This window comes from Myotis myotis, unplaced genomic scaffold (assembly GCF_014108235.1).
Source record: "Myotis myotis isolate mMyoMyo1 unplaced genomic scaffold, mMyoMyo1.p scaffold_m19_p_2, whole genome shotgun sequence".
Taxonomy (NCBI): Eukaryota; Metazoa; Chordata; class Mammalia; order Chiroptera; family Vespertilionidae; genus Myotis; species Myotis myotis.
In genome coordinates, this window is record NW_023416324.1 from 63,748,270 (window position 1) to 63,775,385 (window position 27,116).

The 27,116-nt window shown below is 40.4% G+C and overlaps 1 protein-coding gene across 2 annotated transcripts in view; it reads left to right on the plus strand.

Annotated features, from left to right (window-relative positions):
• Positions 1 to 27,116, plus strand: part of LOC118676966 (calcium-activated chloride channel regulator 2-like) — a 42,165-nt gene that overhangs the window by 9,353 nt on the left and 5,696 nt on the right. Inside the window, exons 3-12 of one of the 2 annotated variants that reach the window (XM_036351639.1) lie at positions 4,665 to 4,815; positions 7,808 to 7,916; positions 8,892 to 9,051; positions 11,030 to 11,257; positions 14,962 to 15,192; positions 16,256 to 16,433; positions 17,280 to 17,386; positions 19,098 to 19,322; positions 21,571 to 21,841; positions 24,648 to 24,821. In XM_036351639.1, the coding sequence (XP_036207532.1) occupies positions 4,665 to 4,815; positions 7,808 to 7,916; positions 8,892 to 9,051; positions 11,030 to 11,257; positions 14,962 to 15,192; positions 16,256 to 16,433; positions 17,280 to 17,386; positions 19,098 to 19,322; positions 21,571 to 21,841; positions 24,648 to 24,821 (1,834 nt within the window). The remainder of the gene's footprint in view (positions 1 to 4,664; positions 4,816 to 7,807; positions 7,917 to 8,891; positions 9,052 to 11,029; positions 11,258 to 14,961; positions 15,193 to 16,255; positions 16,434 to 17,279; positions 17,387 to 19,097; positions 19,323 to 21,570; positions 21,842 to 24,647; positions 24,822 to 27,116) is intronic. The other variant, XM_036351640.1, reaches the window with a different exon arrangement.

A 27,116-nucleotide genomic window follows, 5' to 3' on the forward strand; every position in this document is an offset into this window, starting at 1 on the left:
CTCCGTGCACATGCGCGCGCTGCCGAGAGGTCCTCCGCAGCCGGGACGGGACGCTTGCCTCGTCGCTGCAGCGATGACGCAAGCATCCCGCCCCAGCCACTTCGCACCTGCTGCCCAGAGGCCCTCTGCAGCAGGGGCGGAACTCTTGCCTCCTTGCCATGGCGACGAAGTAAGCATTCTGCCAGGCCACTCATGCTGCCCCCTCTCAGTGGCCGCCCCCAGGACTGGGAGACTCTGGCAAGGCTGAGGGGACTAGGCGCTGTCATCTTGTGGCTATGGGCACCACCATCTTTGTGATGAAATGATGGTTAATTTGCATATTCCCCTTTTATTAGATAGGATATGTAATTATTGACATTTTGTTAATTTTTTATTAGCTGTTTTGTAGTTTCTATGTGTTATTTTCTCTTCTCTTGCTCTTTTCCCTGTGGTTTGATTATTTTATTTGCTATTATGCTTACGTTCCTTTCTCATTATCTTTTGTGTATCTGCTATGGGTTTTTGTTTTGTGGTTACTATAAAGCTCACATAGAGCAGCCTATATCCATAAAACAGTCTGCTTTAAATTGATAGTAAGTCACATTTCAGCACATTCTAAAACCCTACACTTCTACTCCCCTTACCATGTTTTATATTTTTGATGTCACATTTTATATCTTTTTATTTTATGCATACCTTAACTAATTACTGTGATTTTAATTTTACTACCTTTTCCTTTTAACTTCATAATACCTTTATAAGTGATAACTCCATTGCTTTAAGTATATATTTACCTTTATCAGTAGGATTTTTACTTTTATGTGTTTTCTTGTTATTAATTAGTGCCATTTCTTTTCAGCTTAAAGAAATCCCTTAACATTTCTTGTAAAGATAAATTAGTGGTGAAAAACTTCTTTGGATTTTGCTTTCCTGGAAGACTCTTTATTTCTCCTTGAATTCTGAATGATAACCTTGCTGATAGAGTATTCTTGGTTGAAAATTAATTTTTTTCAGCACTTTGAATATGTCTTGCTACTCCCTTCTGGCCCATAAAATTTCTGCTGAAATATCTTCTGATCGCCTTATGGGGTTTTCATTGTATGAAATAAGTTGTTTTCTCTTACTGCTTTCAAAATTGTCTTTATCTTTTGCCATTTTAATTATAATGTGTTTTGGTGTGTATGTCTTTGGGTTTACCCAGAACCCTCTGGGATTTCTGGACCTGGATGTCTGTTCACTTCCCCAGATTAGGAAGTTTTCAGCCATTATTTCTTCAAACACTTTTCTGCCCCATTTCTCTCTCTCTTTTCGCCTTCTTGGATCTGTAAATGCAAATGTTATTCCTCTCAATGCTGTCCTATGGGTCTTTTAAGCCATATTCGCTTTTTAAAAATTATCTTCTCTTTGTGTTGCTCTGCTTGTGCAAGTTCCAATGCTTTGTCTTACAGCTCACTGATCTGTTCTTCTGCTTTATCCCATCTGTTTTTGAACCTCTCTAGTATATTCTTCAGTTCAGTTATTGTATGCTTCAGTGTTATATCTTCTGTTTGATACTTTCTTTTATATTCTCTTTGTTGAAGTTCTCACTATGTTCATCCATTCTTTTCCCAAGTTTGATAAACAATGTTATGACCATTCATTTGAATTCTTTATCAGGTAGATTACTTCTTTATATCATTAAGATTTTTCTGAGTTTTTGTCTTGTTCTTTTATTTGGAATATATTTCTTTGTTTCATCACTTTGTTTAACTCTGTTTCTTTGTATTAGGCAAGACAGCTACCTCTCTCAGTCTTGAACGAGTGGCCTTGTATAGGTGATGAACCTGGTTATTCACTTTGCCCTAGTTCTTGGTTGTCTCTTAAATCTTTGTGATGTTTAAACAGTCTGATTTATTCTTAACAGGTCCCCATTGTTGAGGGGGTGGCAAGACCTGTCAATTTCTCAAGGAGAAGAATCTTATTTAGCACCTAGTTTCAAGTCTTTTTGGAAGCCAGGCTCTCAGGCAGCAGCTTTTAAGGTGCTTGAATATATCCACAATCATTAGCCCTGCTGGTCTCCAGATCAGGAGATCTGGAAGAGTTTCCTAGGTGATGCTGCCTGTCTTCAGTGAGGCAGCAAGAAACCCTTAACTGTCATGCCTGGGCTTCAGTGATGCCTTGAGAAAATGTCTTGTCTGTGTGTGCACAAGCACACATGCTGCCTTTAGGGAGGGAGCAGGGGGATGCTGTGATGTTGGTGCTCGCAGGCCCCAGCCAGGGAGTGGGAGAGTGTTGCAACTGGCTTTGCTGGTGGCTTTCTGCTCATCTTCTCCAGCCAGGGAGTGGGAGAGTGTTGCAACTGGCTTTGCTGGTGGCTTTCTGCTCATCTTCTCCAGCCAGGGAGTGGTTGAATCTTGCAACTCCACTCTCCCATTTCAGCAAGGTGGTGGGAAAGTGTGGAAACTACTCATCCTGCCCGTTCCAGCAATGCAGGGTGTGTGTGTGTATGGGGGGGGGGGGAGGGTGCAACACCCAATCTCACTCACTTGTGCTAGCAGGGCAGGTGGAGAATGCAAAAATAGAATCTGCCAGTGCCTCCATCTCCAGAGAGAGTTTCAACTATTCTCTGCTCCATCCACAGGTGCTTTAAGATTAGTGAATGAATCTCCTTCAGCAGTTCTCAACCTGTGGGTCACGAGCAATAAAAATACATCCTGCATATCAGATATTTACATTATGATTCATAACAGTAGCAAAATTAGTTATGAAGTAGCAACAAAAATAATTTTATGGTTGGGGGTCACCACAACATGAGGAATTGTATTAAAGGGTTGTGGCATTAGGAAGGTTGAGAACCACTGGTGGTGCTTTGCAAACTTCTTCTTTTGTATTGGGTCCCCGGACAAATGAAACCTCACATGAGCCCTTTAAAAGAAGAACCTCACTTCCCTAAAGCCCTTTGGGCCCCTTGAACATCAGCCCCATTGGTTTTCTAAGCCAGACATGTGTGGGGCTTGTCTCTCCAGTGCAGACCCCAGGTGATGTGAAGCTCTCTCCTCCGGGGGAAGCACCAGACTGGTGTATCCTCCCTATCGTGTGTCGCTACATTAGAGATGCTTGTCTCCGCTTCCCTACCCATCTCAATGTGGTCCTTTTATCTTTTCTTCATGGAAGAGCAGTTTAGTTTGCAGATTTTTTGGAGGAAAATGACCCATATGTAGCTATAGATTCTGTGTGTCCATGTCCAAGGGAGGAGGCGAGTTCAGCATCTTCCTGTGCTGCCATCTTGGACCCCCATCTGAAGGTGGCACAGCTCAGTGCAATTTCAGAAAATGTTAATCTGGGAAACTGGGAGGGCAAATGGAAGAAATGAAACTCTGTGGGAATTTGCTAAACTGTTAAAATGTAGATGGTTTGTGTTTTTTAAAAAAATTTTATAGGGGTGACATTACTCAACATGAACATATAGGATTCATGTGTGGATTACTAATTGACAAAATTTGTATATAAGACCATGTGCTCACCACCCAAAGTCCCAAAGTCAAATCTCTTGTCATCACATATTAGAACCCCTTTCTTCCCCCACCGTCCTCCCTCTGGCAACCACCACACTGCTGTTTGTGTTCATAAGTTTCAGTATTATATTCCACATATGAGTTAAATCATATAGCTCTTAGCTTTTTCTGTTTGACTCATTTCACTTCGCATAATATTTTCAAGGTCCATCCATGTTGTTGTAAATGATGCTATTTCATTCTTTCTTATGGTCGTGTAGTACTCCATTGTGTATATATACTACATCTTCTTTATCCAGCCCTCCATTGTAGGGTACTTTGGCTGTTCCAACTCTTTGGCCACCGTGAATAATGCTGTAATGAACATTAGGGTACATATATCTTTGCATATAAATTATTTTGAGTTTTTTGGGTATATACCAGGAGTGGGATTGTTAGGTTGTATGATAATTTTTAATTTTTTGAGGAATTGCCAAACTGCTTTCCATAGTGGTTGTACCAGTATACATTCCCACCAGCAGTGAGTCAGGGTTCCCTTTTCTCCACAACCTCTCCAACACTTGTTGTTGCTTATCTTGTTGATAATGGCCACTCTAACTGGTGTAAGGTGGTATCTCACTGTAGTAGAACATTTGATGGACTTGACCCCAAAGGCAAGGGAGTTAAAGGCAAAAGTAAATGACTGAGACTATATCAAACTGAAGAGCTTCTGTACAGCAAAAGAAATGGACAACAAAACAAACCAGCAGCTAACAAGATGGGAGATGATATTTGCAAACAGTAGCTCTGACAAAGGTTTACTTTCCAAAATATATAAAGAACTCATAAAATTCAACACCAAACAAACAAACATACCAATCAAAACATGGGCAGACGACCTGAAAATACACCTCTCCCAAGAAGACATACACCCAATAGATATATGAAAAGATGTTCAACCTCACTGGCAATCAGGGAAATGTAGATGGTCTTTAAAGTGCCAAATAATTTTGTTGATATTTAGTTGTGAATGCATTTTAAACTCCATCTATAAGGCACTTTAAAAATATGTTTTTAAATTTGAATATAATTCATACAGTAAAATGTACAGATCTTAAGTGTACTGTTCAAAGTATTTTAATGTGTATATGTTTATGTCACCAACATCACAGTTGAGCTATAGAGTGTCACAAGGTATTTCTTTTAATTTAGGCAAATGTTATAGTGGCTGCCTCATCTGGGGCACATGGAGGTGATCCATATACCCTACAATATAGAGGGTGTGGAAAAGAGGGAAAACACATCTATTTCACACCTGACTTTCTACTGAATGATGACTTAACAGCTGGCTATGGATCACGAGGTAAGAAATAGACATTTGCCATTACTTTTTACAATATTCTGGGCTTAGTGCTGAAAAGGACTCAGAGGACCTGAAATTTGCCAAAGACTTCCCATATGGTTGGGAGATAGGCCACACACCCATGAAAAAATGAAGAACAAAGTGGGCCAGAAAGAATTAAGCACCAGGTTAATGGTCCAGACAGTTAGTACTGTAAGAATTTAGTGAAAGGAGAAAACACTTTGAGCTAAGGATGGTCAGAAATGGCCTCTTTGAGCAGAGGATCTTCAAGGTTGAATATCATTTTGATAAAAGGAAAAGGGGGAGAGAACAGTGGAAATAGTATGGATAAATTTGTTCTAGCAGAAGAATCCAGGGCATATTTAGACATGTGAGCAGTAGATCCTATGAATGGGGCAGAGTGACTGTGGGCAGTGAAGTAGTAGGTGGAAATGCTGAAATACACATGGGGGTTAGTGATGGAGAGCTTCAAATGCCCAAATTAGTAATTCACCCCTGAAAGTTTATAAACGCAGAGGTGCCAGCATCAAAGCAGTGCTTTGAGATGATGAACTGGACTGTGAGGATAATCTGGCTTCCTCATATCAATGAGGGAAAACCGGATAAAAGGAGAACAGCTAAGAGAAGGTCAGGTACAAGGCCATGAGACTGGAATGTGGAGGCAGTGAGATGAGAAGGACAGGAAAGGTAGTAATAACAACCATGAGAATTTTCCATGTTCTAGGTGCTGTGCTGTTTGCTTTTCAAATGTTATCTTGTTGAATCCTAACAACTAGAGATAGATATTCCAGAAGGGAAAAGGAGAACTAGAGGTCTGAAGTGCTAAAGTATGAAGGTTAAGGGGGATGTATGTGAGCAGCATTAGGGACACACCAAGTTTTTGGCAGAAATAGAAGGAACCAACTTAAAGGGGGAAATCCACAAGTATGGATCAAGGCAAGTTGATTGTGAGGAGCAGTGAACTATCCTGGTGGGAAATAAAAAACAAAAACAGCCTGTGGTTGAATGTGTGTGGCTGAGGTTTGGGAAAGTAGTCAGGTTTGGAAACGCATTTAGTGGGTGAGATCTAAGGGAGAAACTATGGTGAGAAAAGAGCAGCAGGTCAAGGACCAACCATCCCAGTCTTAATTTTTTGTTTTTTATTTTAACATACTAGAGGTCCAAGCCATGAAATTTGTGCAAGGGGCTTGGCCCTCGCAGCCCCGACTTCATCTGGAAGGTCGTCCAGAAGGACATCTGGAAGGTTGTTCGGCTGTTTGGTCTAATTAGCATATTAGCTCTTTATTATATAGGAGGATAGTATTGCCTTCCAATGATGTTACTATGATTACCTCCATTTAAATCTAAATAGATTCTGTTATCCTCTATATAGCTAGCAGGAGTTGGGGCAACATGCTCTATAAAACACATTTTATAAGACACTTAAAACTTTGTAAGATTTTTTTTTCTGGTAACTGTTGCTGATAATCACTGCATAAATATATAACTTCATCAGCATTTCTAAATTCCATGAGCAGGCACAGACTTTTCCTTAACACTTTCAACTTACACTATTCCCTTCCTTCCTTTGTCCCAAGGTCAAAAAATTGCACAATATGCCACAGCTTGAGTCAACTGAGCAAACACTTCCTGGGTTTTCATAACTTTAACAATTTTTTTTTAAAGTGCACTTTGAAAGGGGAGTTAAACTGAAAAGCATCATGGAGGGAGAAGTCAGTTTTGACCTGAATGTTGAAGGAAATGCAGTATTTAGAGAGGTAGAGAAAAAGTTACAAAGGATTGTATGCTGAGGATGAGGGTTTCCATGAGCTAAGGGTTGCAAATAAATATAAATGTGAAGAATCAGGTATAAAAAAAAGGAAACATCTATGCTAGAGAAGAAGTTCTATGATTTCTTTGTTCCTTCTTTCTCCCTGACTGCAATATTTTAATCATCGTTCTAAATAGAATTATTCTTCATCATTCTGAAGAATAAGAAAGGTTTATTTGCTTATTTGGTATCTTAGTTTGTCTGGGCTGCTATAACAGACTATCACAGACCAGGTGGCTTATAAACAGCAGAAATTTCTCACAGTTCTGGAGCCTGGAAGTCCAAGATCAAGGCACCAGCGGTGATACTGAATATACCCTTCCTGGTACATAAACAGCCATCTTCTCATTGTGTCCTCACCTGGCAGAAAAGGAAAGGGGCACTCTGGATTCTCTCTTCTTTCTTGTTGTTCTTAATCCTCACCCAAGGATATTTCTTGCATTGATTTTTTTTTTTAGAGAGAGTGGAAGGGAGGAAAAGAGAGAGAAAGAGAGAGAGAGAGAAACATTGATGTGAGAGAGTCATATCAATTGGTTGCCTCCCACACACGCCCCAACTTATGCAGGGGATGGAATCTGCAACCCGGGTACGTGCCCTTGACTGGGAATCAAACCTGAAAACCTTCTGTGTGCAGGCCAACACTCTAACCAACAAGTAACATCAGCCAGGGCTGGAATCTCTTTTATAAGGTCACTAATCAATTATGGGGTTCCACCCCCAAAAGGTCCCTACCTCCTAATACTATCACATTGGGGATTAGGATTTCAACATCTGAATTTTGTTGGCATGTAAACGTTCAGTTCATTGCACTTAAATATGCTTCTTTTCTTTCCCCCAAATCCTGACGTTATAGGCCTATATGAATCTCAATAGAAGCCTGTTAGGCAGCTTCATTGAGGAAATGAGAAGATGTAGGACTGCTCACTAGTTTCAAATAGATGTACAAGTAAATCACCAGTTTGCATTTATGGGACTAGACATGTGGGACTCTGCCTCTTTTATGATGGTTGGGGTAAAGGAGAGGTGATGAAAATGGGGTGAGAAAGATGAAAGTGGAAGAGAGAATTGTACTTCAACCCTTTGGCATGAGTATAGATAGTCAAGTACTGTTACATCTTCACTGATTAGCAAGTCCATTGCTGAGATTTTAGGAACTCAAAACAAAAGCTCTCTCATCCACAGGCAGAGTGTTTGTCCATGAGTGGGCCCATCTCCGTTGGGGTGTGTTTGATGAATATAACCATGAAAAACCTTTCTACATAAATGGGCAAAATCAAATTAAAGTAACAAGGTTAGTAATTTTCTCATGCTAAAAATTCAGTTTATTTATTTTTTACTCTACAGTTAAGCTTATAATGGCAGCTAAAACTTAATTGACATTTTTAGTTTTGTAATGTTATTACATTTTTAAAATGCTTACGTGACTCAAATATCCAAAAGTTATATTCTTAGATATCTCACATCCACCATTGTCTTTACCCTGTGCTCTCTCATTCCCTCTAGATAACCATTTTTATTAGTTTCTTATTTTTTCATGATTTTGCTAGAAGATTTTTTTAAAATGTGTATTTTTCTTCATTCTTTTTTTATAATTACATAGTGTTTTATTATGTGGATGTAACACAATTTTTCAGTCACTCTCCTGTTGTATGAGTGGGTTGTTCCCAATCTTTTACTACCAATATCACTACAGGTGATAATGCCATATATGTGCCACTTCTCATGTATGCAGGCCGATCTGCATATCTATTAAATAACTTCCAAGAATTACTGACTCAAAGGGTACGCCGAGCTGTAATTTTGGTAGGTGTTGACTGAGTCCTCTCCTAAAGGTTGTATTGTTTTTCACTCCCTTCAACGATTTGAGATTACCTATTTAGGAAGGAATCCTTTCAAATATCATTACGTGTCCATTCTCTTCTTCCTCTGATGTCCAATGGCAATGAGCTCAAAGGAGCCCTGACTTGGGATACTGCCTCTCATGCTCTTCCATGGACTTCCAAAAGTTCACGTTGATTTCCTGGTAACTTTTGCTTTGACCTTGTTTAGTTGGTAAAGCCCTTGGCAATACAAAACCTCTCATCAAGATCAAATTCTTTAAAATAAAGTGGAGGCCATTTCTAAATTGAACTTTAATAGAGCAGTTTTAAAAATATTTTATGTGTTTTTAGCAAGCTACAGTCTTTGCAACTCATTATTATATGAGCTAGTGAAGAAGAAACACAAGTATTTCTAAAATAGACCTAATTTTTCTTTCTATTTTTAGGTGCTCATCTGACATCACGGGCATATTTGCGTGTGAAAAAGGCCCTTGCCCCCAAGAGAACTGTATTACCAGTGAGCTTTTCCAAGGAGGTTGCATGTTTTTATACAATAGCACGCAGAATGCAACAGCATCAATAATGTTCATGCAAAGTCTATCTTCTGTAAGTATGGCCTTAGAATGACACAATTCTATAAGATCTCATCTCTTCCCACGGCAGACTGATATGTTTTAAACATTTAAACAAAAAATATAAGATTCACTATTTTTTAGAGCTGGGGGACCTTAGAATTCATCTACTTTTTATTTTACCGATTATAAAGTAACTGAGGCCCCAAAGATGATCACCAAAAATAGATTCCTTAAGAAAAGTGATTATTTGCTTTCCAGAGAAGGTGTTTTAACAATGAGAGCCCTATAAACCCAAAAATAAATTGCTCACATGGTGGTGTTCCTGTATCTTTTCTCAGGAAAGTGAACTGGGTTAATGAGGGATATAACATAGATCACTGCTCTCTTTTGAGGTAGCAATCTACTCTTATTTTAATTGCACTAATTCTCTTCCCATTGTTTTTGCATAGTCTAGAACTTAAAAAGAAATTCAGGTCTACCAAGGGAAGTCAACTAACCCCTGGCTTTGCAGGTTGGGAAACTCAACCTTGTCATCATTACACACCAACTGGCAAGAGACTAGTGTATAAATTCAGAACGCCATTCTAAAAATTATTTTAAAAGAGTACTCTGCCCTGGGCATCCAATACTTGCCTCCTTAGTCCAGTCCATTTTCTCTCTGAAGGAAGCAGCATGGAACAGTCCAGTCCTCACCAGAAGCCTGCTGTGAGAGCTTGGAATCAGGAAGGAGGGACTTAGGTGATACAGGGGTTCAGTGGCATCAGCCTTCCTGACTAGATGTATCTATCCATCTTCACAAAAACCTGAAGGTCATGTCTGTGAGTCATCTCTGCTCCACGGAGTTTAAAGCACCGTGGGCATGCGTCTCTGTGAAGTTGTCTGTTCCCACAGCCGACCAATACCCCTTGGATGGACACACTGTTTTTTTAGATAAGTTTTTTCTTCAGTCTGGTTTTAGTCAAGACGGAGTAATTCCCTAAATTTGAAGTGATATTTCTTAGTATTTTTTTGTGATCCATTACGTTTTTAATTTATAGCTTTAGTGTATGAAGCCAATCTAATTACATGTATTTCACCCACAGACACTGTGGGTGACTAGACACTGTCCTTGTGATCCTTTGAAAGATTGACGCATTAATACCCAGTCAGATAAGCTTTACAATCACCTAACCACAGTCATGAAACAGAAAGTTAAAAACAAATAACAACAAAGAAAGTAGGTTCTACTCCTGACTCCCCATTCTACTAAGAAACTTGTGTTCTTACGCAATTATTAAACCTTTGGAGCTTCCATTTCCTCTTTTATGAAATTAGAACTGGGACTAAGAGATTCTTCTGGCTGTAAGTGCCCCTGGTTCCATTAATAGGAAGCAGCCATTCTTTGAAGGAATATAGCCATTGGGAATAGATGGTAACACATTACTTTAAAATGCAAACCACACCCTTACAGGGCTGTTGACACAGGCCTAGTATTATTAAATGAATTCTACCTATATTTCCAAATAAGGAGAAAGATCAGGAAGTAGATTTAAGTTGGTTTGCTCCTTATCCTGTTTTTACAGAGATCAATATTTGAACTAGGTCAATATATGTTGACTGATCCATAAAGGAGCAGTAGTCATTAAACATGATTTCAAGAAATAAGCTGACCAAGATATCATCTCCAAGGGTGTTTTCTTTAACACAATATCATGCTAAGGAAGGTGGAAGATTGTTTTGTTTTTTTTAGATTAAGATATATATATGTGGTCTGCTCTCTATTATCCAAGTGCAAATAGACTATAACAGAGCTTGATCTCGGTACAAGGGTGCCAGTGTTTCAAGCAAAGGGTGCCAAAGGTTAGGTATATATTTGATGTCAGTTTTGAAGTAAAGAAGAACATTACTGTGGCACTTATTCCCCATGTTTCAGCTCGCCTTCCCTTTTACCTTTAGTTGCTTGAACATTAGCCGCATGGCTAGCATGACAGAAGAGCTTTAATCTCTCACAGGTTTTGCTCTTCTTCCAGGTGGTTGAATTCTGCAATGCAAGTACCCACAACCAAGAAGCTCCAAACCGACAGAACCAAATGTGCAGCCTCAGAAGTACGTGGGATGTAATCTCAGACTCCACTGACTTTCATCACAGCTCTCCCATGAACGGGACTGAGCTTCCGCCTCCTCCCACCTTCTCCCTTGTCCAGGCGGGGGACAAAGTGGTCTGTTTAGTGCTGGATGTGTCCAGCAAGATGGCAGAGGTAACATTTTTGAACCACAATGACTGTAAAACACTCATCATTTTATTCCTATCAGTTTTTAATTCTTTTTTTATTTTCAAAGTCTAAGGGCAGAGGAGGGAGAGGCCAAAAATTTGAAATAGTCATAGACATCATCTTTTCCTGGGGGCAGGAGGAACAAACTCAGAATGTATCCCAGAAATTGAGATAATGCAGATAAATGAAATATACAGATAGTTCCTAACCTTTATTTTTATTACTAATTGCAACATTTTCCCACCAAGACCCTTTTCCAAAACTCTTACATGTAACGAAAGGCTCTGGTCTGTCCACATTCCACTCACTAGGCAAGATCCTTGGTGGAGGCAAGAGGCTGTGAATTGGCAGCGAATGTGCATATCCATTATGTGTACATTTTCCATGTCACTGTGGACAGAAAGCCGTATCTCAGTTGTCTGACAATCTAGCAGCCCTCCAGAAACCCACCAAGCCTGAGACATCTACTACCTACCCTTTTGCGGAAAATGTCCACTGACCTCTGATCTATGCTCTTGAGGTCATTTCTGCTCTATTATATACCTGTATGGGTCTGCTACACATCTCTTCCAACTGTGCATTCAGTGACATCACATGGACAGCTTGACATCAGCCTTAGTGGGAGTATTTACTCCACAGAAATTGTCAACTGCAACAATCAGGGTTTTCCACTTTCTCTCTCTCTCTCTCTCTCTCTCTCTCTCTCTCTCTCTCTCTCTCACACACACACACACACACACACACACACACACACACACCAGAAAGCCAGTTTTCAAACATTTACAGCATACCACTATCTACTTCATAGGGTTGTTGAGATGAAATAAATGAGATAATATTAAGTTTTTGGTTCATAACTGGTAGCTATTATTTTATAATAATATTTGTCCTAAGGGAGAGTTTATCCTCTTTTATTGTCTGAATCAGCAGTCCTAGAAAATTTGCCTTTCCTGGCTGGTCTCTGAAATATTAGGAACACCACTAATACATTCAACTTCTAGGTAATTTTGCAATCTTGCCTACCTGTAGTTTGACAAGGGCATAGTCTTCTCCAATATGGCCTCAGGGTAATTTATATCAGCTATCTGCCTGTGTTGAGTAAGCATGGATTTAGTGAAAGGAAAGACAGGTGTACTTGAAAGAAGCAGATGAGAAATAAGCCTAAAGTAACAAACTCATGGGAAAGCCTACTTCCCTTCCTTTTCCTGATAACACTGTCCTTGATATTAATTTACTTACCAGGGGCCTAAACCATGCTGGCTTGGGGGATACAGAAATGACAGAATAGTGTCTCTGCTTTGAAATACAACGTGGTGAGGGAGACATGACATGTGTGTGAATAAATACAATTGAGTGTGATGAAGCTTCACAGAGTTGTGAAGCAGCGTCTAGCTCTGTAGAAGAAAGGGACAGAGGAAGACTTCACTGAGCAAGGGAACTTAGCATTGAAACTTGAAGGATGCAAAAGTACCTGCTGGGTTGGATGAAGTGAGGGAGGTGAGGGAGAAGGACATTCCAAGGTAGGGAAGAGTATGTGCAATGACTGAGAGGCAAAATTAGAAGGATTTGTTCAGGGAAGGTGTATCAACTAGTATGGCTATCACTGACATTGGGTGGCTCTAAGGAATTGGCAGGTAAGATGGAGATATGGAATGAATTTGAGAGAAACTGAACATATCAAGTTGATAGGACATGGTTAGGGATGTGGGGGCTGGCTGGTAACAGGGGACAATAAAAGAGAGCTCCAGCCTGCTAGTTTAACTTGTTAGGAGTAGAGGGCATAATTGAAAATAATGAGATGATGACTGTGATGTGAGCAAGAGCAAATTTGCTAAATGGTTACTATGTATCCATTTTGCAGATAGAAACCTGAAGCTAAAAAAATAAGTAATTTCTCTCTGGTCACATAGTTAGCAAAAGTTGAAGGCAAGTCCTTGTTTTATCCACTCTACGAACTTACCTCTCAGTATTCTAAGAGAAATAATAGTTTGGAAAGAAGGCAATGAAGTCAAAGTGTGTAGAGTTTGAGATACCCGTGGGGCATTAAATTGGTGATGTTTCCTAAGCAGTGCAAAGTGCAGGTACAGATGTTGAGAGAGATGCCTGGGTTCTAGATGGAGACCATGGTTATCACTGAACAGGTAGTCACTGAAGCTCAGCTTCTGGTTCATGGCCATCAAAACAAGTGACCCTAATGAATTAATCAGCATCATCACCTGCCCCAGACTGGTCACTAATATTACTTTATACTTGGTTAGTAGTTCAAGGAGTAACAGTAGTCGTACATATATCTCAGTTGATCCTCATAGCAATTCTATTTTAGGAAGTAAGAAATATATTATTACTAGAGGCCCAGTGCATGACATCCATGCATGGCTGGGGGGTCCCTCAGCCTGGCCTGCACCCTCTCCAATCCGGGGCCCCTGTGGGATCAGGCCTAAACCAGCAGTCGGACATCCCTCTCACAATCCAGAACTGCTGGCTCCTAACTGCTCTCCTGCCTGCCTGCCTGATCACCCCTAACTGCCTCTGCCTGCCAGCCTGATTGCCCCTAACTGCCCTCCCCCCCCCCGTCTTCACCCCTCCCACCCCCCCGCTGGCCTGATTGTCCCTAACTGTGCTCCCTGATGGCCTGATCACCCCTAACTGCCCACCCCTGCCAGCCTGATCACCCCTAACCACCTCTCCCTTGGCCCCTGCCGCCATGGCTTTGTCTGGAAGGATGTCCAGAAGATGTCTGGTCTAATTAGCATATTACCCTTTTATTAGTATAGACTAGAGGCCCGGTGCACAAAAATTTGTGCACTCGGGGGGGGAGGGGGGTCCCTCAGCCCGGCCTGTGCCCTCTCGCAGTCTGGGACCCCTCAGGGGATGACCACCTGCTGGCTTAGGCCTGCTCCCCTAGGGGTTGGGCCTAAAATGGCAATCAGACATCCCTCTGGCAGCCCGGTAGCCCTCGGGGGATGCCCACTTGCGAGCAGGGAGCAGACCTAAGCTGCAGTCGGACATCCTTAGCGCTGCTGAGGAGGCAGGAGAGGCTCCCACCACCACCGCTGTACTGGCAGCCATCAGCCTGGCTTGTGGCTGAACAGAGCTCCTCCCATGTGATAGCGCCCTGACCACCAGGGGGCAGCTCCTACATTGAGCGTCTGCCCCCTGGTGGTCAGTGTGTGTCATAGTGACCAGTCATTCCCAGTCCTTCTGCTGTTAGGGTAAGTTTGCATATTGCCCTTTTATTATATAGGATTCCCACTTTACAGATGATGTGCCCAGCCTAAGATGAACACTATAATAGAAGTTAGTGCCAGGATAGATACTTCTGAGTGCCACTCTCCACTTCTTTGCAATATTTTATCTTACCCAGATTGAATTTTAAAAGAAACAGCTGAGTTTTAAAAGAATTCTGAGTTGGAGAGAAATGGTGAGGATGTGTATTCTGAGAGAGTGGTAACTATGAACAGTTTGTCAGGGACAGAATCCCAAACTACTCTCTTCTCCCAGAAAAGCATCCATTTTTGAGCCTGGAGTTAATCTAACAATATTCTATCATGGTGTCACTCTTTACAACTCAAAAAACTTGCAAATCAAAACTCTAAAAGATTAGCAGAGATCTTTGCTTATTAGGTAGCTTAATCATACTTTTGTTTACCAACCAAATGTTGTTACCTTTCCTCCTTTTGGGGACATAGGCTGACAGGCTCCTTCGACTGCAGCAAGCGGCAGAATTGTACCTGATGCAGATTGTTGAAAGTCATACCTTTGTGGGCATTGTCGGTTTCAACAGCAAAGGAGAGATCAGAGCCCAGCTACACCAAATTAACAGTGATGACGACCGAAAGCTGCTGGTTTCACATCTGCCTGCCACTGTGTCAGCTGACCCAGAGACCAGCATCTGCTCAGGGCTTAAGAGGGGATTTGAGGTACAGTACCCCAAGTCTGGGATCACTATCACATTCCTTTCCTTCATTTTTTTATCCGATTTGGGGCAATCTGTTACAATGTGGTCATACAGCCTCACTATAGGAGAGCAATGATGGCTCATCGTTAAGGTCAGGAACTATGTCTTGTTCACAATTGTATTCCCTGTGCCTAACAAAGTACCTGACATGCAATAGTTGCTTAATAACTGCTTGTTGAAGGGAGGAGTGAATCAATGAAAAGAATGGCCCAGATGGGGAGACTTCAGCATCATCTGGACACTTGCTGAAACTGTCCCTGTCAATTCTGGGACTATCCTAGCTGTGGTCAATCTTACCCTTGGGTTTTCCAGTCAAAATCAGCCTATTGGCTCCTGCCTGCAATCATACTAGACTTCAAGCATATACAACTCAAGAACAGAGATATGTTTCAGGAATGTTAGAGTTCATCTAAATTAGCATAAGTTTGGATTCAGCGTCTGGGATGCAGCCATCAATCAAACATCTGGTATCAAGCAAGACACATCAATTGCCATTGTTGCTGCCTATAGGCAAATGTTGCTCAACCTTGGCTGCCCATTGAAATCACTTGGGAATTAAATCCTGATGCCTAGGTCTCATCTCCAGAGAGTCTGATTTAATTGATCAGGGGTGTGGCCTGGCCACTAAAAATGTTAAAGCTCCCCATCTGATTCTAATGTGAGCCATAGCTGAGAACCACTGTTCTAGGGCCCTATTGGTCACTCACTGGCTCAAAAAGGCCAGATCTCACACGGTCAAGTTCCCTCATATCCTCCATGGGGCACTCTATTCTGAACTAGTGGCACATCATGGTGACTGGAACAGAAAGAGTCCCTGAGCACAAGCACACGGGCGAGGGTGTGTAGAATGACAAGTGCTGTGATGGGTGGTGAGGACTAAATGAGGATGAGCACGGAGGGCAGGAGCTACAGAGGACCTCAGAGAGGCATAGGCCCACTGGTGGGGAATTTCAGGATGAATGTTTCTCCTCAATAAGACAATTTGAATTGCATTTCCTTCCGAATGACTGATACTCCATGTTCAGGTAGCTGAAAAACTGAATGGAAAAGCCTATGGCTCTGTGCTGATATTAGTGACCAGTGGACATGATGAGCATATCAGCAACTGCTTACTCACTGTGCTCAGCAGTGGTTCAACCATTCACACCATTGCCCTGGGGGCATCTGCGGACAAAAACCTGGAGGAACTTTCACATCTTACAGGTAAATAAATTCCTAAAAACTTATGTCTTAAAGCACTTCCTTTCAATTTGAATATTCAAAGCAAATATTATGCTTAGATTATGCTTTAACAGTAACACCAGATTATGCCAACAGAATAGATGGCTGAATTGAAAAAAATGCAAACCGCTTTCTTAAGGAAAAATACACACGAATCGTTGCTAAAAGTTGCCTAAATTTTGCTGAATATTTTTTTCCATTTTACTTGGAAGGTGACAATTATACTCATCCAATGAAAATATTTTTTTATAATTTCTTTGTTAAACTAGCCTGAGCATGTATGATCAGGGAACTAAAAATATATTTAAGATGAAATGCACTGACTTCTATGATAAAGACACATATTGTATTGTAAGCCACATGTCTTTTTCTAAATGAGGCATAGAATAATCTTATCTTACATTCTTATATTCAATAAAAATGGGTATGCTGACTTGAAAACTGAAAGTTAAGTTTTACTGAATTACTTCTGAAAATGTTTTCAAAATGTAAATATAAATATATAGCAGTATAGGTCACAATTAACCTAGATTATCCAGGAATTATATTCATTATAAGACTAATAAACATGTATTTATTGAGTTTTTACCATGTACGGAGTATAGTTCTAGACCCTCATATTACATCTGTGGACAGAAGAGACAAAACCACCGCTTTCTGCGGCTCACTATGTGATTGTGAGGGCGCCATGCAAAGCAAATCAAGCACTGCTCTAGCTCTCCCGAATCAACCCCCTTATGCAAAGAAAGGTTGTTGGAAACGGCCTAAATTTTATTTTTGTATTCTGTAGTACATTTTAAGAGTTAACATCCAAATCATGTATTTCAGGAGGTTTAAAGTTCTTTGTTCCAGATAAATCAACCTCCAATAGCATGATTGATGCTTTCAGTAGAATTTCCTCGGGAACTGGAGACATTTTTCAACAATGTATTCAGGTCAGAATCCCCTCAATGTTATACTTACAGCTGGTGGGGGGAGGAGGAGGAGGACAAGGAAAATAGATGAATTGGGTTCATTGCCTCATTCACCTTATTTGAATATGTAATGAGCTTCCTGGCATCACCAGAGCCAGGCTTTATTTCTACCTGATGTCCGTACTTCTCAGCCCTAGGAGTCATTTTCTGTAATTGCTTTTCAAGTTCTATAAGCAGAACTTGCTCCTTCCTCATAGCTCAAAATGGGGGTGAGGATGGGAATGCAGTGGAGGTAAGGCCCAGAAGAAAAATTAAAAATCATGTATTTAGTTTCAGTTCCATAATAACTTTCCATAAATCAGAATCCATTTTACTTTAGCTTATCCAAAAACTTCTTTGAAGTTCCTCTTGCATATAAAAAGTATCAACTATTCCATTAAATTCTAAAAATTCCTAAATATCTTTTTAACAACCACAGTTTATTTGATTTTGTTCACAAAAGCATCCTCTAATCAGGCTAATTTTTAAAAGTGCCCAAATTTTTCTTCTAAGTAGTTTAAAGATATTTTGAACATAACTGAACAAAATTGCATCTGCTGTTACCTCACAGATGGTAAGTGAACCTGCCAAGTTAATGGCTTCACAGGAACAATGAAGTCAGTAAATTATTCCTAGAAAAATTTTAACATAATTATATGTACACAGTAGAGGCAATAACCATCATCCCATGATTAGAAGTGTAAAAGGGAGAGGGTGTTGGGGGTTATCTGTAATACTGTCAACAATAAAAAAAAATTTTTTTAAAGAGAAGTGAAGAAAGGTGAATTATAAAATGACAATATATATTAGACTACAATTAGCTTTCTGAATGATCTTCCACCTGTGATTTCCTTTTTGATAATCCTATATAATAAAAGGGTAATATGCAAATTGTCCCCTCTACTGGGAGTTCTACTGGAGTTTGACCAGGGGGTGGGGCCAGCCTGCCAACTGCCCAGGGCCCTTCCCCCTGACCCTCTCAGCCCTATTGGCCCTGATGGGTGCTGGTTGGCTGGACACCATCTGTGCACGAATTTGTGCACCGGGCCTCTAGTGTGAAATAAAAACAAATGTGTTAAAAAGTTATTATTCATATGGCTCAAATCAAAATATTATTCATATGGCTCAAATCAAACTTATGTTTCCAAATTTGGCCACCTCTCCCCACTTGCTTTTGTCATTAGCCCCACTAGACTGTGAGCAGAAACCACATCTAAGCTCCTCCAAGAGCTCAGGGCCCAGCACAGAATATGGTACAGAGGCCAGCAGTTCACAAACACTTGTTAAACTGATTTTAGCAAATAGCCCACAATGTCTCTGCTGTCATCCACCAAAAAAGTTTATATGCTTTCCAAGTTTTAGAATTTTACAGTGTTACTAATGTATTTATTGAATAAGTATAATTTTTCAGTTATTTATAAACTTGTATCCATTGTGAATACACAATGATTAAATGCTGTTGTGTGACACTTATATTAACTGTAACAAAATATTTTATATCTACTATACTTATATAATATACTATATTTTGCTTTGGCAATAGATTTTTACATGAAAAATGATTTATGTAAATATAATATATGTCAGAATTAAGTGATTATTTTTTACTATTCATTTTTGTCACAAAAGAAAAAGATGGAATGATTATGCATACACTAGAAACCTTCATATATATATGTATTCTTTTGAACAGCTTGAAAGTATGGGTGAGAATGTTAAACCTCACCATCAATTGAAAAGCACCGTGACTGTGGATAACAGTATGGGCAATGATACTACCTTTCTAGTCACATGGCAGACCAGTGGGCCCCCTGATATTGAACTGTTTGAACCTAATGGGAGAAAATACTACACACATAACTTTACCATCAATCAAGCTTTGAAGACTGCTCGCCTCTGGATTCCAGGAACTGCTCAGGTAGGTGTTCTGAGCTTGTTCATAATGACAACATTTAGTCGAGTAAAACACTTTCAGTTGAATCACATAATTAAATGCATTGTGTAAAGGAAATCCTATTCTGAGATAGCAAAATTTTACTTTAAATTTATGAGGGCATTTTGTGAATGCTAAAATTTTAAGGGGAACAATTAATGTATGTTCAAAACTTTAACAAAGGAAATTAGTATGTATGCAGTAAAAATAATTTATTTTTGCTTACTTCCTTCTTTACAAAATCTACATAGACAGACTTGTCTGTGCACTTAGAAAAACCCTCTACTTAGAATTTATATTATGAATACATGCAATACATATTTTTGAGCACCGACTATGTGTTGAGTCTTGTTTTAGGTGCTTCATAATAAAATGCCATGACATGAACAAGAACAGGGTTCTCAGACATACAGGAGGGATATGCAGATGGGATGGGTGTGGGGGTGGGCGAATGCTTCCCGAAGTGAAAATATAAAAATGGAAATATGGAGGATAAAGGGGACAAAGGGGTGAATGACATTCTGAGCAGAGGGAACAGCACACAGGAAGGCTCAGAGAAAATGAATATGGCTCCTTGTGGAACTGCAAGTGGTTCAATATGGATGAGCTACTGAGTAGCATGTAAGATGCGTATTTAGGGGGAGAAAAGTGGAGGGAGTGATGAGACCAGACAGATAAACAGGAGGGGGCTCCGCAGGACAGTAAAGGGAGTAGAAGTTTGAATTCTAAAGGTAAAGGGAAACCACTAAAGGTTCTAAGCAGGGTGGTGAATTGACCACAATTACTCTTGCACTAACTGAATGCAGTCTCCCCTCATAACTGGTGGTTCTCCGTCCCCCAGCCTCCCTGCCTCTAGCATTTATCTCTCTATCAGGTGATCCTTCTGAATTGAAGCACTACCCAGGTCAAACCTGCCTCCTATTCAAAAAGCTTTGGTGGTCTCAGGATAAAACCCATGTGGTTACTTTTATATACCAAGCCCTTCATCTTCCGGCTTCTGCCCAAATTTATCTCTTAACCCTTCTCCCAAAATCCTGTGCTCTGTTTCTACTTAACTTTTCTTCAAACTCACACGTTCGTACACACCTGTGCACAAGGGCCAGGAACACTTTACCTACCTCTCACTGCCTTTGCCTGACGTCTTAGTCTGGATGAGGTGCCCTATAAGGCTTATAGGGACGCACTTATTACACCCAAAGAGTAGTTTCTGATGTGAAGGTTCCTGCTATGTATCTGTTACTAATTTCATAATTACAATAGAGATAGGTAGGTAGGTAGATATAGATGATCTTGATGCCTGAAACGTGACTTCACTGGAAAATGGTAAAGCACGTGGATCTCACAAAGAAGGCTGGGTAAGGTGTGGCGGCGTCTTACCTTTCCACACTGAGTCACAGTCACACCCCAACCCACTGTTTCCTCTCTTGTTCCTCCTGCTCGATTGTGTCCCTTCTCCTACTTCCAGGGTTTAAGGAGCAGCAGGGGGAAAGAGAGGAAAAGGAGGATTTGTGTACAGTTTAGTCAAAAGAACAAATTTCTGCTACATTGCAGTTTCAGCTTTTTTTCAGACATTATTTTGTATGGCTCCCCCGCCCCCGTAGTTTAGACAAGCAAAATAGGATGACATTTAGCAATATTTTTATAAGGTACTGAACAAAGATGTTATGGAATCCTGACCAATTAAAAAGACTATTCCTTTTCTTCATCCCTAATAGTGTATGTGAGCTTTGTTGCTTGAGATTTTGGGGTATGTTGAGGGTTTGGGGGAAGTGGAGGAAAGGGAGGTTACTATTGCCTTTAGGAAAGGTTATCCATGTAAATCACAATTGTCTGCTTAATTTACCGTAATTTTCTCCCTTACATAAAAGGAATAAAAACATTGACTATCCTTTTGGATGAAGGGGCTCAGATTAATATTTGCAAAGTACTTTAAAGCTCTGAAACACTGTTATCATCTTCTAAAATGTGACTCAAGATGTGTTCTCCACAGATAAATCAGGTTATAATTCCTTAAAGAGGTGCCGAGTAATGTAAATGGGTTGTGCTGTGAGAGCCATGTAAATACTGAATTTTAAGCAATATTACTATTCCTGACATTCTTTTGTGGTATTTTAGAAAATGCAATATCAATAAGAAAAGAACAAAAAACTCTAGGCACCTAGATTTATGGTTTAAAATGAAGGGTTTACCTTTTTCTTCACACCTGACCAAGCAGAACCCCTTTGTTTTGCAGCCTGGACCCTGGACTTACGCACTGAACAATACCCACCATTCTCTTCAGTCCTTGAAAGTGACAGTGACCTCTCGTGCCTCCCACTCAGCCGAGCCTCCTGCTACTGTGGAGGCCTTTGTAGAAAAAGACAGCACCTCCTTTCCCCACCCCGTGATGATCTATGCCAATGTGAGGAAGGGGTTTTACCCCATCCTCAACGCCACTGTAACTGCTTCTATTGAGTCAGAGACTGAAGAGCCCGTTACGCTGAAACTTCTTGATGATGGAGCAGGTAACAAGCAATGTCATGTCCTTTTTCATGTGCTCAGGAGCTGCTGTGATGCTGCAGCATCCTTATCAAGCTCATCTTCAATATTCTTTCAGTTCAATCATTTTGCTCACCAAGTCGTGTGAGGTTCTCAAATTCTCATAGCATCACTGATACACAAGTAGCTACAGGTTACAGATGCACAAGGAAAGCGAACGTGAACTTGGAAAAGAGAGTATCCATGAAGTTCTGCAGTGTCTGTGCGTGATCGAACTGGTGGGAGAGTCGCTAGGTCTTGGCTTCCACCTGCCCAGTGACGCTGGCCACACTCAGTGAGGCCACACACGGGAGCAGGTCCTGTGCTCCTGTGACATGCCCACATTCCGCCAAGACTCACCAGCTTCACTGTTCACTGAACTCATCAGATTGAGCAATTAAAAGAGCAAACGGAAACCCAAGAAGGGGGATGCAATGACAGTGAACCCGTTTTTCTCTCCTTGAACCCAATAGCGAAGAGAAAATTGCAAATTGAACTTGTGACCCACAAGATTACCCTGGACTTTCTTTAGCCAAGTAGCCGGGTCAATAAGAGGGCATGGCCAGTGCCTTTTGCACGTGTGATTTGGTCACAAGAAGGCCAAGCCAGCAAGCCTAGTGGAATCCAGATGGAGATTTTGCCACTGCTGGGGAAACCTCAGTAAATTACAGTAAAGCAAAACAAAACCCGACTTTAAAGCACTCACTCCGCACGGGGAGAGTTCGGAGCTTCCTCCTCACACACAGACGGCACGACATCCAGCTGGCAAACGGCAGCATCTGGGGCTCTTCCTGATGAACTTTCCTGACCTCCAAAAACAAACTCCTTGGCTGTTTTATCTTTCCTGTTCTGGTCTTTTTTTTCCTAAACTAAATTCTCAGAATGACAATGGGCCTCAACGTCTATGTTAGTAACCCCAAAGTGTATGATCTACTGATAAAATCATTTTCCTTCCCTCTATTGTTTCAGAGAATACCCATTAATATGTTGCCATGGCAATCTTGTATGCCATTTATGAAACAAACATTCATTTAAAGGATTTTAGTTCAAGTCTACCTCAGAGAAGTCCTCTTGTTTTGTCCATTGGAATGGATCCGAAGGACCTTGCATACCCTTGATTGCTTACCCTTGGCCACACCTTTCATTTTTTGTATGGAGTCCAAAACTGCACTTTGCAGAATGTTCCCACTTTGCCCAGCCTGCAGGCTGGCCTCCAGGAGAATGTTATCTTAGGAAAGATCACTTGAATAGACTCAATAGGCTTTAATATTTATTCCCTGGAACCATTTTGTTTGATGTCTAAATTTATACTCTAATGAAAGAAACAATGAAAAAAGATTGTGTAGGCATTAAAGTGTCAATTTAGATTTTTTTTCCTTAGCACACATGTATTGTCTAGTACTTATTTTTATATTGGAAGTGGTATTTATCTGCTAAATGAAATCGATAAATAAGCCACGGCTTAGAGAAATTTTCCATTATCATTTCTCAACAACGATAGACCTTATTCAGCATTAAATCACTAGTCAGTACACAAAACAATTTCTAAACCTACTATGATCATAAGTTGCTCAGCACTTTTTATTTTAATTAAATATATTCTTCCTTTTCTCGTGCTGAGGAGCAGCCCGTCCTCTGCCGTAGGGACTCTAGGACACTCACTTCAGTGAAGATGCAAAGCCAGAGGGCAGGCTGGGTGTGAGGTATGGGAACAGGACAAGCTGCTTGACCAGTGTGGCCACTACACTTGCACAGGGACTGTGATCTGCACTTGGGCTGAGCTGTACCTCCCGGCTGCGCTGCAGTCTAAGCCTTCCTGCCATTCAGTCCTGGACTTGGTTTGGAACCGAACTGCTCCCTGAGGTTCCATACAAAAGGAGAAAAGTCGAGCGCGGGCCAAGCTTTCAGCATGTCTCCTGAAGCAAGGCAGCATTGGGTGGAACCAAACCCTGTCAAACGCCAAGTCAGTGAGCCCCTCCCAATCAGAACAGCAGTTCCATGTGCCCTCTAATGAAAAAGTTAAGTGATTTCACCCTTTAAAAAATCAACTACAAGTATTTTTTTCAATCAGGATTTTTTTTAAATCAGGGCTTCAAGGATATTCATAAACTCCTTGAAATTATGTGAACATATGCATGTGGGCATGCATATTAATTTCCTGGGAACAGATCACTTTTATCTTAAAAGGATCTATGACTGTAAATAAGCTTTAAACTATGCTTGGTTTCTGTGGGAAACTAGTATTATTCAGGGATAGGAAGGAGAGCTCTAAAGGTGATAATTAAATGCTTTCTTAGCACTGAAGCAGGTACAACTCATTTACCTTTAGAAAATAATTTTTCATAGGTTAAGGAACCACAGGGAGAAATTATGGAGTCATTAGATTTTTAATCACCTGATAATATCAAAAATAGTTATGACCATTGCTATGGTCATAAGGGGAGTGAATCTTATTTCTTTTTTTAAACATATTTTTATTGATTTCAGAGAGTAAGGGAGAGGGAGAAAGAGAGATAGAAACATCAATGATGAGAGAGAATCATTGACCAGGGCTTCCTGTTGTACGCCCTCCACCCCCCACCCCTCCTCCTTACCCTCCTCCCCCGCTCCACTGGGGATTGAGTCCACAACCTGGACATGTGCCCTTGACCCAAATCGTTCAGTCCGCAGGCCAACGCTCTATCCGTTGAGCCAAACTACTAGGGCATGACTCTTATTTCTTAATGATTTAATTAAATATTAGTATTCAGCTGTGATGACATGTTGACACTGAGTTTTTTTATATACCTACAGGTGCTGATGTTATAAAAAATGATGGAATTTACTCGAGGTATTTTTTCTCCTTTGCTGTAAATGGTAGATATAGCTTGAAAGTTCATGTCAATCACTCTCCCAGCATAAGCGCCCTAGGCCTCCACTCTTTTCCAGGGAGTCATGCTATGTATGTACCAGGTTACATAATCAATGGTAAGAATCATTAGCATTGCTATTTGAGTAACATCATGTAATATGTATATAACTGATGAGTGTGTGTGTGTGTGTGTGTGTGTGTGTGTGTGTGTGTGTTTGAGAGAGGAGAGGAAAAGAAGTGAAAGACAAAGAGAAATGGAATTTCAAAACTTTATACTTAAGTCAGTGCATAAGTTGTTGACTATCTCTTTACTCTTCAAAGATTCATGGTAGTAGATTACAGGAAGGGAATAGGTAATTACCACAGATGTCTCCTACCTCCATTTTAGTCATTATTTTGAGCTCCTTCTTGGGACTGTTTCATCAGAATTACTAACAGATAAAGAGATTTATTGAGTTTTCTCAGTTCCAGCTCCTGCATTTCCTCTACAGAGGTTTAGGCAAGAGAAAGAGGCACTTAGTAGTTAGCAGTTATGAGAGGGAAGCAAATAACACAAACAATCCACACAGGAAATGAGTTCCTGAAAAAACAAGAGTTTGGATATTACAAATAACTGAGTGCTTCCTGAAGATGCTACGTCTTCCTTCAAGATAAAAGGGCCAAATAAATAGAAGATTCACATCTTTTCAACACCATTATTATAGTTCCTGATAGGAAACAGTGAATAAAGTATAACAAACAGAAATATACTACATTATTTTATAAAATAAATCTCAGAAACATTTCTAAGTGCTTTTATTTTCAAAACTGCATAATGTTTACGAATACTTTTCATGTATTTTATCAGCTGTAATGAATTATTTTGTATCTAAATATAATACTTCATTTCTAAATAGAAATTCCCTCTTTCATTTATGAATCAAAGATTTTTGAAGGCCTACCAGGTGACAGGCTCAGTCCTAGGATCTTGGTATAGCAGGTAGAATGAGACTTGATTCCACTCAAGGAGTTTACAGGTTACTGACTGGACTGAGAATCTTTTTAAAACTCATACTCTGACAGGATAAAAATATCATCATCTCGCGTACAGTGAGATTAGAAACGTAATATTCAACTGTGTTTTTATCTTTGTCCTTCATATGGGCCCTTAATAGCCTAGAAAGGAAAGTTAGGTTTCCCTCGGCATGCCTGCCATACACAATACTCACTAATTTTCAGCTAATTTTCAGATGATGACCTTGAGCACACACTTCACTGAAAAGTGAAAGCTGCTGTTTACACCACCAAATCTCCAGACACAATAGCATCTACTCCTTTCCTCCTCCCAAGGGCTGGCTCTGCCTCGTGTGTGCGCCCCTCATCCCTCTGAGCAGCAGTCAAGCATGATGTATTACTTCCTGTATTAAAATATTTTTTGTTGGTCCCTCTTCAGCTACTGTCCACCTTTCTAGTCCCCATCGTCAGGTTCCTTGAAGTAAACCTGCTGTCTATACTTTCTCACCTCCCATTTACTACTCTGTTCACTGCGACGACTTCATTCGAATCACTCTCCTATTCAAATCACTCCACTGGCCTAGCTCTGGCCCTAGTCACCAATAACCTCCCTACTGTTAAATACAAAGGACACAGTTCAATCCCCTTTTTACCTGACTTTAGCAGTATCTGACACAACTGATTGATTTCTCCTTTGTCATTTCCTTGTTTCTCTGATAGGACCCTCTCTTGATTACCTCTTATGCTCCTGAATTCTTTGCTGTGTGACTTTGGGCAAGTTACATAGCTTCTGTGTACTTCAGTTTCATCATTAGTAAAAATGGGGGTAATAATTATACCCTCCTCATAGCATTGCTGGGAAAATTAAATATTTGATACACATCAGATACTTAGAAAAGTGCCTGGCACATGGTAAGCCAGGCACTCAATAAATGCAAATTATCATTATAGTTGAAATTGTTATTAGATAACCTCATTAATCCATATAGTTTTCATAATATCTATAAGACTCTAACTTCCAAATTCATAACTTCTAAATTATTAAATCCAGCTAAACCCTCTTTGGGAGATTACAATCTGTCTCTAACTGACTGACATTTCGATTAGATGTTTTCCAGGAATCACAAACCTTGTAAACCTTACAGTTTCAGTCTCCTTCACTTTAGCCTGCTTCTCCTCCCAAGTAGCTCACCCTTTTTGTTGTTTTGTTAACCCTCACCCCAGGGTATTTTTCCCTTTGATTTTTTTTTAAAGAGAGAATAGAAAGGAGGGAGGTGGGAAGGGGGGAGAGAGAGAGAAACATAGATGTGAGAGAGACACACCATTGGTTATCTCCCACACATGCCCCTACCAGAGTCGGGGATTGAACCTGCAACCCAGGTATAGGCCCCAAACTGAGTCAAACCTGCAACCCTTGG